This window comes from Colletotrichum scovillei, assembly GCF_011075155.1.
Source record: "Colletotrichum scovillei strain TJNH1 chromosome Unknown Contig00011, whole genome shotgun sequence".
NCBI classification, from domain to species: Eukaryota; Fungi; Ascomycota; class Sordariomycetes; order Glomerellales; family Glomerellaceae; genus Colletotrichum; species Colletotrichum scovillei.
This window is the reverse complement of record NW_023336269.1, coordinates 2060031-2071691: the sequence shown is the minus strand read 5'-3', so window position 1 is coordinate 2071691 and position 11661 is coordinate 2060031. Positions and strand designations below refer to the sequence as shown.

The following is an 11661-nucleotide window of genomic DNA, read 5'->3' as shown; positions in this document are numbered from 1 at the left end:
GCTATCACTGTGTCCAGCTTTCATCCGATCGCATGGATGAGAGGTAAGGCTCCGAGTCCTGAGCCAGGGTTGTGTCATTCTCGTTGACAGGGCAACCGCCCCGGACGCTATGACCGTACCTGCCAGGATCCGACGCGGTTGTGCACCCAGGTACCTAGGTAGTTAACGCGCTGGACCCTTGTCACTCTCCAAATTTCCTGGTGGTATTCGTAACCTCCAATGGTTTCCAGGAGCTGTCAATCCATCCACCAATTTCTTGACCCGGATTCGCATAACGACCCTTTCTTTTGTGCCGATTCGGATTGCGTGATCTCCTGCATCCGTGATAATCCTGGAGAATGGGTGCTAACGACAGCACGGAGAGCCGAAAGCGCAGTCGTGCCACACCTGCGAAACCAGACCACAGTATCCCATCGAGCTTCAAGAAACGGAAGCTAGACGCCAACGGCAACCCGATCGTCGCTTCTTCTCCGACAACACCCAAAACTACTCCAGGGGCCAATTCGTCGGCTGTAAAGAAGTCCGCTCGCAGTAAAATTACATCCTCGCCCGTCTCAGCATACGACGTGCCAGACTCCCCCGAAGACAACCCGCCACGTCGAATCCGCAACGTTAGGAGCGTTGACCGACCGACTGCCAAGGTTCCGATCCCGCCTCGCCGCAATGTCGACGTTGACATTTACGATATTCCCTGCTCCGACGACGAGTTGCATTCGAGCCCGAAGGAGGTGAACTCGCAGAAAGCGAGCCCTACGAAGAAAAAAAGCAACGCCGCGGCCGACCACGCTATAAATGAGGTCAATGGAGGGGAGACCATCGAGGAGCCACAGCCCCGAAAGGGCAGGAGCAATAGGGTGCTGGGAAAGGACGAGAAGTATGCTTCGACGGAGGAGTCTTCCTCGCAGATACGATCGAGCGGACGCCGGAGAACTCTGACAGCGAAAGCCCTCGAGTATGTGGAAAAGGTTGCGAGTCGCTCTGCAACTCCGACTTCTCACGCAAGATCTTCTGCCGCTGTGGATGAAGTTTCGAAGTCCAAGAAGGCGACGGGGAAGGTCAATCGCAATGTGTCTATGCCTTTGAAAGGCATTTTGACGCCGTCCAAGCGGGACGGTACGCCGAGAAGGAGCAAGAGCGTAGCATTTGACTCTGCCAGTGCCTTGGCTCAAGAGGAGGTGTTTTTCGAGGATCTTCCGACAAAATCTGGGAGAAGCCGAAAACCATCACAAAAGGTGGTTGAAGCAAAAGTAGCAGTGGCGAAGCCCGGGAAGTCACGAAAGGCGCCACCGAAGGTAATCGACGAGGAGCCACAGGAGGAAGAAGAGGCGGAGTCAGAAGTTGAAGAACAGCAAGACGAGAAACCGGTAGCAGAAGCGTCAGAGCAGGAGGAAGAGGAAGACGAGGACGTTTGTTCGATATGCACGAAGCCCGATTCCAAGCCGGGAAACAGAATTCTATTCTGTGATGGCTGCGATAAGGCGTTCCATCAGAAATGCTACAACGTGCCCAAGGTTCCCCGGGGAGACTGGTTCTGCAACGAATGTGTTGGGCAGAAGCAGTCGCGAGCAGTGGCAGCAGACGAGGCGGTGAAGACTCCCAATTTCGCACAACACCTGAGCAATCTGCAAAGGGTGCTACTGGACCGGTGTACTGGTCGCCGACGAATCAAGCTGATCGACCAGGATGACGCCTACGAAAAGGCGCATCAGCTGGTTGAGCAGACGGTACTGGCTGGGGAGGGCAACTCCATGCTCGTAATAGGGGCAAGGGGATGCGGCAAGACCACGGTAGGTCGAAAGTCATTCCCCCGGCATCGGTGCTGTTCTAATATCAAACAGCTCCTCGAGAGTATAGTTGACGACCTGTCTTTACAACACAAGAAGGAATTTCACGTTGTAAGACTAAACGGGTTTATTCACACCGACGATAAGCTGGCTCTCAAAGAGATTTGGCGGCAGTTAGGCAAAGAGATGGAGGCGGAGGACGAGGCCAATGCTCGGGTTTGCAGTCCCAATACCTCAAGAGATAGAGGTCAAAGAAACTAACGGATTGTGTAGTCAAATTATGCCGACACAATGGCCTCGCTGCTTGCGCTGCTATCTCACCCGTCGGAGATGGCACGGGCGGAGGAGGGTGTGACCTCGCAAGCGGTCGTCTTCATCATTGATGAGTTTGACATGTTTGCAGCACATCCCCGGCAAACGCTGCTCTACAATCTGTTTGATATTGCACAGGCGCGTAAAGCCCCTATCGCGGTGCTGGGTTGCACGACGCGGATGGACGTAGTAGAAAGCCTGGAAAAGCGCGTGAAGAGTCGCTTCAGCCACCGCTATGTCTACTTGTCCCTCCCAAAGAGCTTGCCGGCATACTGGAAAATATGCAAGCAGGGTCTTTGCGTCGACGACGAGGACATGGACGTCGAGGGCATCGATGTCAATGTTGATGGACACGAAGCTTTCCACGCAAATTGGAAGGCTATGATTGAGGTATGTTTCCACAGCGGATTGCAGGAGGGGTGGAAACTGACTCACCTCTCGACAGGTTCTATACAAAGAAAAGGCATTCCAGAGCCTGCTGCAATACCACTATGCGACGACGAAATCCGTCTCGGCGTTCCTATCAGCGTGTATCCTCCCCCTCTCCGCGCTTTCCTCTACATCTCTAGACCTCGTCATTCCACCAACACCAAGCGGTGCGCTTGTCTCCCTCACGCCACCAAACTCCAAACTTCACCTTTTGTCGTCGCTTTCTGAGCTGGACCTGGGTCTCCTCATCGCGGCAGCGCGACTGGACATTGTCGCGCACACAGACACGGTCAACTTTGCGATGGCGTACGACGAGTACGGCTCGCTGATGGGCCGGCAGCGCGTGCAGTCGGCCAGCTCCGGGTTGCTGGCCCTGGGCGGCGGCGTGCGGGTGTGGGGCCGGGGTGTGGCTGGTCTCTCATGGGAGAGGCTCGTTGCCCTGGGGCTGCTGGTGCCAGCGGGTCTCGGGACGGGTCGGGCTTCGGGGTACGGCGGGCTAGAGGGGAAGATGTGGAAAGTGGATATGGCGCTGGAGGAGATTCCCGCGGGATTGAAGTTGAATAACGTGTTGGCGCGGTGGTGTAAGGAGATTTGAGCGTGGGAAATGGAGTCATGCTTCGACGAAGACTGATTGAGCCCCGTCTTGGAGGCATATGATATGACTGTGGCGTATAGACTAAAGCGGTAGACCAGTATCAGCCATTACATATTCGCACCCCTAGGACCTGTAACAGTAGTTGGCGGCAAAGGAGCTGGCTGATACTGAAAGTCGAGCGCCTCCTTGGCGATCTCATTTCCACAACTGGTTCCCAGGGCTTGGCGCCACATGAGTATCGCGCGGTCTAGGGATTCGTAGGGCGTGGTTGGCATAAAGTGGTCTGATCGTCTATCAAGTAACAAGTAAGGACGCCAGACGTGGCCAGGCGAATATCTTACCTTGGGGAGCGTGGGGAGGCAAGTAGGTAGGTAGGCACGTTGGGTAAATTAAGTTGGACCAGATAGTTGTTCTGATGCGGCGCTAGGGAGGCGATCCGGCCCGGTGTCTAGGCTGCTTTTGTCAAGGTCGGGGGGTTGTTGGGTGTTTGTTTGGAATCATGGATATGCAGTCTGCTTATGGATATACGATGTAGGTGTGAGGAGAGGGGAATACGAGGACGGCGGGCAGTATTTCTATCTCCCTAACAGACCTTAATCTTGCTGGAGTCTCTGAGGGCGGTTGGTTTTGGGGGGGGGGGGGGGTTCATTTATGTTTAGTGATCACGAGAGTAGCGCATTTTGGATAGCGTCAGCCGGGTAGTTGTAATATTATGGTGAACTACCGATGTCTTTGAGTGTATCATGAACCGAAGCGGATCCCATTGGCTATGGTCTGCTGTCAAGTCCTAGTTTAAAGTCTAAATTGGCTTTGTGGTGTGGTGGGCAGTGTGGTAGTTTCAAGGTTTGATGATGGTTGTTGTTGCTTGGGGGAATTTGATAGCTGCGTAACGGCCGTAACGTCGTCGTCGTCGTCGGACGCCCGGGGGCGAAGGTCGAGACGCAGAGTATGAGGACCTTTGGCACTTTGGGTGCGCCTTTGCCCTTTTTTGCGTTTTGCGTTTTGCTTCTCCATAGACAGGCACCCTGAACAATGTATGCGGTTCGACCTATGGCCCTGGTCACGAGGTAGGGGGGGGGGGGGGGGTTGAAGAACGAGAGTGTCTGGCGGAATTATAACCATATCCCCGTAGCGGAGAATGGATCAAGACATGGAGTTTAGATGATGTCACGATGTCACGATGTCACGATGTCACGATGTCACGATGTCACGATATCGCGGAGTAAACACGTGCTGAATAAGATAGAGTATGATCCCTTTTTGGCCGGGGGATATATATTATTAGAGGATCTTCAGGAGGCAGCGGGAGGGGGGAGGGAGGGGAGGCTGGAGCGGCTGGGGTTCGTGGTTGATCTGACGGGACGATGGGGTTCGTGAAACCTTTGATCATCGTAGCAGTGCATGGGCTGTGATAGCCTGTCAGAAGGTACCTAGGTAGCAGGAGGACAGGACAGACTATCTCTTCAGATAGTGCGTGAGATATGAGCATGGACAAATGCGGTTGTCGGCTCGTCTACCTCTCTAAGGCTGGTTGACGAATGTAAGAAGACGGTGAGTGCAGTCTGAAAGGTCCAGTGTGTGTGTGTGTGTTAGTCAAGAAGCGCCAAGGGATGGCGGCCGCCTCGGGTAGTTTGTGGTAGTTTAAACGACGTTGGAGGTGTCAGTGTCAGTGACGTCCCTCCCTCGGGCGGCCGCGTGCCAAGAGATGTAAGCCGGCCGCTCCCTCCCAAAAGAGAGGCTTTTCTTACCTACATTCAAGGTACACAGCATCTCCACTGTCCTCATCTACCGAAGTCTGGACCTCATTGGATCCTTTCCGAGTTGCGCATGGTCATTGCATCGCCTGTAGCTTTACACATGTATGAAAAAGAGGCGTTTGTATCAAGAATCCCATTGTTCTCGTATTCGCTCATGCTGGAAAGATGGAGATTGGTGAGAGTGAGCATGCAAGCCGCACGCGTGGTTGTTTGGTGTAGGTACTTTGGCTGGACGGAAGGGCCCTGCTGCTCGGGACTGGACGTCTTGTCTTGGTGTTGATTGACTCTTTGCATCGGCCCAATGACAGCACCCGTCTCGATACTTTCCAGGCAAAGACAGGGTCGGGTACGGATACCTTTGGTGATCAGTCGTCCATCGGGTACAGGGTGGTCCCACAAGTCTGGGAACCCGGCGGCCGCCCGCCGCCACGTTGCGGCGGGTTGAATTCCGCACACGGGCATCCAATCTCGTGGGTTTTTTAAGGGTGGGTTTTGGGTGGTTTGGGTGTGTTTCCCTTTTCTTTGACTTCCCTTAGGTTTGGAGTGTCTGGGTCCTCCAGGTGCCACTGTCATCTGTCATCGATCCGACTTAGCCATGTGCCGAGAAACACCATCATCTTCTCTCTCTCTCTCTCTCTCTTCCCAGGACCACTGGGCCACCCGAACACAATGTCTTTTGAAAACATCCAGTGTCCCCAGTGGGACACATCAGCCGCATGATCTGTTTTGTTTTTTTTGTCTCTGAGTCTGGGGAAGGGGGCTGAGCTGATGGGACGAGAGAAAAAAGACGAGAGAAACGTCCGAGCCGAGCTGCCTGCCTGCCTGCCTGCCTGCCTTGGTTTTAGTGGCAGCACAGAAACTTGTCCACTGACTCCCCTTGTTCTATGTACGCAGTAAGGTACTTTGTGTGTGTGTGTGTGTGTGTGTGTGTGTGTGCGTGCAAGAGAGTGAGGGAGAGGGCGGCGGCCGCCCATGCTTCTTCCCCCCATGCCATCCCAATCCATCCCGTGGCCCCCGACGACTTTTGTACGGATACAGAAGTACGAACACCTCAGTTCAGCCAAAAAAGGTGTGAGGTAAGATGTGCATGGGTCCCGTCCGCCTGATGAGATTTTCTCGTTAATTTTCAATTGGTGATTCCTTCCGAAGCTGGGGGAAAACAAAACTACGAGGTTGACCGCATCTTTTTGTTTATGAAGTGACATGGGACTACAAGTACTACACGAACTGGCATCAGTTCCTTCCTTACCCGCTCTCCGCCGCTTTCTTTTCATTGATTGGCCTTCATTTTCTTTCCGTCTTTCTGACGCTGTTCTTGATCAATCATCATCGTTGGTTTTCCATCTACTATACCCAAGGTACATATCCCTTCCTACTTTGAGGTCATCCCGAGTCTATCTCGTTTCCCTCAAATCTCCTACGACTTATCACTCAACTACCTGGCCTTCATTAAGAAACAACACCGTGGTAATGCCCCTTCTTGTTTCTTCCCACGGATACTAGACTTTCCTCACCTCCAAACCTGCTCTCCACGGCAATCCTTGCCCTGCTCCCCTTACCCAGAGCCCTGTCTTTTTACCGGCTCCAACCCTTTCCGGCAGGGAACCCAGCTCAAGGGGACACACTTACCTAAGGTAGTGCACACTACCTGCCTACACAGTATCTTACTGCGGTACAGATACTAGCATCCGTACGGATAGTGTGGGTAGTCGGGCTTCACCGTGCCATCACCGCCCACCACGCACAGCTACGCCTCGCGGAGCCAATCTCACCCGGCCGCCCTCTGCGCCTCCGTCCTCCGTCTCCGTGCCAAGCTGGCACTGCCTCCGAACCACGACGCATCGCTTCCTCTTCCACCGCATAACCTGGCAAAGGCCCCATTTCAATACCTCCCGGCCTTCGATCTACTGTTTTACCGCGAACTTGACTCTTCTATTCTCGATTTTCAGACCCGAATTCTTGGGACTACACACACTACCGACCTATCTCACCTACTCACCTCTCAACCGACTTCTCTACACCAAAGCTATTCCACTTTCTTGTTCTTGTCCCATCCCATATCCGCTTCGGTAATAGAGCTGCTTTTCACCCCCAAACTAAAGCTCAACAACCTTAAACTCACATCATATCTCAACCCTCGTACTCGTCTCCAGATACAGTCTTTCTGCACATGGGGTCCAATACCCGCATCTAAAGAGAGAACCTCCTCCCCCCGCCCACCAACACATCTATTCTCCTCTCTCTTCCCTCAACCATGTCAAAACGCACAACCTTCACCACAATCTCCCCTCTACCCCCCGGCATCACCCGCGATGCCGTCCTCGACTTCCTCCACAACCACCTCGAGATGATCGACCTCAACCCCCTCATCAAAGAACGCCACCTCATCCCGCCGCCACCCAACGCGCCCCCCGAAGAGCACGCCTGCGCGTGGTACTCCCTCACCGACGAAATCTCCTACCTGCCCGGCGGCCTGGCCACGGGAAACGTCAGCTACACATGCTGCTTCCACGACCTGCCCACCGGTCTGCAGACCCACTGCTACGCGCCCATGGGCCTCGAGATCCGCGACAAGTGGACCGTCGCCGGCTCCCTGCCGGGCGAGCCCGTCGAGCCCGTCGAGCTCGGCATCGGCGCCCCGCTCACGGGGCTCTACATCCGCGAGGACGTCGACATGCGCTGCAACGTCTTCACCTCGAGCTTCGTCAAGAAGACGCTCAAGAAGAGCCACGGCTTGCTGGTCGACCGCTTAAAGACAAAGGTCCACCGCACCGTCGTCGCCGCCGCGCATCAGCGGCACGGCAGTCAGAACTCACTACCGGGGTCGGTCAGGTCCGGCTCAAGCGGGCACAGCGCAGCGCAGCTGCAGCATCAACAAACGTACCCGAACCCGGCTTACACGAACGGCAACGCCCTCGGCAACGCCCTCGGCAACCAGATCAGTCTCCCGTATAGACCTTCATATCCCAATACCAACAACAACCCCGTAACCGCACCAACACCAGCGCCGACGCCCCCGGCCAGCGACGGCTCCCAGTCCTCGCAAAACGCGTACCCGGAACCCCTCCGTGTCCGCCGCACCACTAACCAAACCGGCTCGACGTTTTCTCATCAACACCAACATCAACATCAGCAGAAGCCGTCGTGGCCGGATATCAAATCGCAACCGTCCGCCGCCAACGGGTACGCGCACGCCAACTTCTTGTCCGGTCATAACAAGGCCTACGACACGAAACCTTTGCCTCCGTCGCCGTACGCGGGTGGGAGAGCGGGAGGTGCCGGCGGTGATGATTTTGGTCAGCAGCAGCACCAGCGGAATGGGTGTCAGCAGAACAGTGGCGCAACGCTGCAAGGGCCCTTTGTCGCTGAGCTGGAGTGAGTGAGATTTCGGGAGTGAGCGGTGGCGGAGTGTGCCCTTTGTGTCACAGTCTTTTGTTTCCCGTCGTTTCGGCCTAAGGGTCTTTTTTGTGTTGGTTATATAAACTCGATACCCCATATCTTATTATTCATTTTTGGCAATTTATCAAAGACACATATACTAGTACATGAGAACTTCCTTCGTTGTAAGTGGGATCTGGATGTCTTGTGTAGTACGGGTGAGGCGCAGGTGACGTCCTGATGTGGCAAGGTTGGTGAAGTTGACTAAGATCAAGTCTTACCTGAGGCCGAGGCTGAGTTTCTTCTCGTCTTTCAAATACTATTGATTACCAGCTTCATCTGCATCACCAAAAGGCGAAATCTTAACTCTTACGCACCCGTTACTGTGCAAGTTTCATTGGGTGAAAGCCGCAATCACGCAAAATGTATCGCTCGTCGAAGGAAACCTCATATTTCAACTCGCAGGCTTCCTATGGCAACCGTTTTCTCAAAATCACTCAAACTGTTGTCAGATGATACACGTACTTATGAGAACCACATTTTTCTCAGCTCCCCTTCTCCCTTCTGGACGACTTCCTTCTCAACATAACTTTCCTCGTATGAGTTTGACTCTCTCTGTGTGTCTGGAGCCCTGCCACGGGCACCACTCCACTCTCATCTTCCCGGCTTTGAAGGAACCCCCCGAAAGTGGTGTCTAAATTGCGAGTTGTGAAAACTTGCTGATAGAGAGTATGGCTTGCCCTCTACGTGGGTAGAGCTTTGTAAGAAGAAGAAGAAGAAGAAGAAGAGATGAATGCTTGAAGCGATCATTGCCTAAGGTAGCTTTGCGCTGATGAACTGTAATCTATGTTGTTGGCGTTCTAGGCTATAAAAACGCACGCAATTCGTTTTGCTCCTCTTCATCCAGGTGAAAGTTTTGCAACTCGGCGATGCTCCATCGGTGAGAATTACATGAATAAACCTCATCCAATACAGCGAAAAGAGAAGAGCATCATTATTACTGAGCTGAGAAATGTGACAAAACCCTCAGTTTGGCAGATTAAGACCTGGTCACTGTATACGCATGCGATGAGTTTGACTGCGGCAATTGAAAAGCGCCAGGAAACCTTTGAAATGGCAAATTGGTTTTTATCTCACAATCAAATGGAATTTTTAAGATGACATGTGTATATGGAAGATGAGTGAGTGTATGGGCACCCAAAAACGGGCACCCAAAAAAAATACAATGTTGGACTGACATGGTGATACATGGCGACCAAAAGAGATGCACCTTTTAACAAACACCGTCCGTTGTAGTCGATGGCCGAGCGGTACGATTCTTGCCTTTGGTGGTGGAAGCGTATGTTGGCTCACGGTCCTACATAATGCCATTGATAGTTTGTTTTTTGGTGGCATCGTTCTCCATAGTAATTTTGGTGATGGGCGATGTTTGTGATGTGATACCTGCGTATTCACACATGTACCTTTTTCTACGGAATACGATGATGCGCTCTGGAGGTTGCGAGTTCGAATTTCGTTATGTCTTTCATATTTTTGGCGTCTTGAGTATGTTCCATGCTGCGCGGGCATGGGGTTTTGTTAGTCTCGTAATGGAATGTAGGTAAGACGTCTCTCTTGACTCTTGAGGAAGCGCGGTCATGAGGTTGCTTTTTGGTATGTCCAATCACGGCCGGAACACATCCATTCCTTCGACGTGCGTGCGGGTTACTTCGAACCAATGTGTTGAAAAGTCTGGCTGCCTCCTACTCGAAAGATGAATAGACCCCGAATCTCGCACTATAAGAACGAGTCGTCTCCAACGCTTCTCGCGCTTAATGCTCACCCGTAAAGATCATGTGGCCAGATAACAATTCAGCAAGGAAAAATTTTGATTGGCATAGTTCCCGATCTAGAACCACCTTGAAGGGGAGCAACCATCGCCCGCGAATGACTTTTCCGTCCACGTCTGCCTGGCAGGCTGCCATCCAAGCCTTGCCTTGTGCTGCCTGCTAAAGCCGGACGCCCGCCCCGGCCCCGCTTTTCCCGGGCCGAGACCCTGAACGACGCAAATGCCCCCCCGCGCCAGCCCGTATAAGCCTGGACCACCGCCACCGTTGCTAGCCTCGGGCGAAGCAAACAAACAGTCAGCTCCCACCGGTCCTCCCCAACCACGGCCAGAACAAGGTGTGGCACGAGGGGAAGGGGGGTAAGATGATGCCGAATGGAGTAAAAAGAGAACATGCACTTGTGACCAACATGTTTCTCCACATCCCACTTTCCAGACCCCAATTTGGGGGGGCTTAGATACGTTGTGACTAATCGCCCTGGTTTTATGTCGATCCCGGGGTCCTGGTTCTGGTAATCCCGCCGAGCCCGTCCAACGACGCTCCAACGACGCTCCGCGGTCAACCAGCCTGCCGGAACAAGAACAGAACTGCCAGAATAACTTAGCACATGCGACCATACCCACTGGAGAACTCGGGATCCCGTCCGCTCTCCCATTGATAAACCAGCGAGGGCCAGAGTAGTAGTCGGGTCGGAGACGACCGGCGAATGCCTGGTGTTGCATGTTTTATTTTTGATGGAGTTTTGTCCATGGTTATGGTCTTTTGGTAACTCTCGGGACATGGAAGTAAGAGGGTGTTGGTGTTGTGTGAGTGTGTATGTGGGAGAGAGAGTGTGTGTGATAGTGATAGTGATAGTGGAAGTGTGTGTGTGTGTGTGGGTGTGGAAACAGCCAGTCATCCATCACCGTGCCACCGCCCGAGGCACAGGAAGGAAGAGAGAGTGGAGGAGCCGGGGATCGGGGAGCCCTCAGCCCCGGTCCGAAGGTAACTCTACCGCGGACCTGGAACCGGATTCTTCAACAAGACCGAACAAGTCTCAGCCCTATGGGCTTTGGGGGCCGCGAATTGATTGGTCTGGGTGCGTTTGCGAACCAACAAGCGTCTGCTGTGCAGTTCCTCAATGGCGATAGGGCTGAGTTGCGTGGGGGCACTAGGGCGGGTTTCCGGTGGGCTACGGCGATAGCCTAGTCTCCTTCGATGGGACGCCTTATGGGCAGTGTATCGGTAGTTTTTTTCCTTCGTGTTGGAGGGGGAGAAGCTTTTCACATCAGGTTTTTTTTGGCCTCTATCCCTTGTCTCCGGAGTGAGAAGAGGCCCCGTTTTCACATCCGGATTAGGAAGTGATTGTGTGCCGATATGATGACCGTTATCAAGTCTGAAAGTGACAAGTTGGTTCGGATGTGATATCGTGTACCTTGGATGACATCAAGTTCTAGGCTTCCTCTCTGTCTTTGCTGAGCCTCGTGACTCGAAAGCCTCTTGGTAGTACGGCTTAGCCCCTCGAAGGATGGCTATAAAGCTCTCAGTTCCAAGTAGTGATCAGGTAAACATTTGAAGCCTAAGACATTAAGTCAAATCCT

General features: G+C 53.3%; 2 protein-coding genes across 2 annotated transcripts; both read left to right on the top strand.

Moving 5' to 3' along the window:
* Positions 1-223: 223 nt before the first annotated feature.
* Positions 224-3723, top strand: HER10_EVM0001520 (inner centromere protein). Its single transcript, XM_035471265.1, has 4 exons — positions 224-1787; positions 1839-2000; positions 2058-2486; positions 2542-3723. Exons 1-4 carry the CDS (start codon positions 339-341, stop codon positions 3118-3120), a joined length of 2619 nt encoding a protein of 872 aa, XP_035326543.1. The 5' UTR covers positions 224-338; the 3' UTR covers positions 3121-3723.
* Positions 3724-6030: 2307 nt separating this feature from the next.
* Positions 6031-8479, top strand: HER10_EVM0012509 (uncharacterized protein). The gene has a single exon (XM_035481903.1). The coding sequence runs from the start codon at positions 7132-7134 to the stop codon at positions 8254-8256; it is 1125 nt and encodes a 374-aa protein (XP_035327405.1). The 5' UTR covers positions 6031-7131; the 3' UTR covers positions 8257-8479.
* The last annotated feature ends 3182 nt before the right edge of the window (positions 8480-11661 follow it).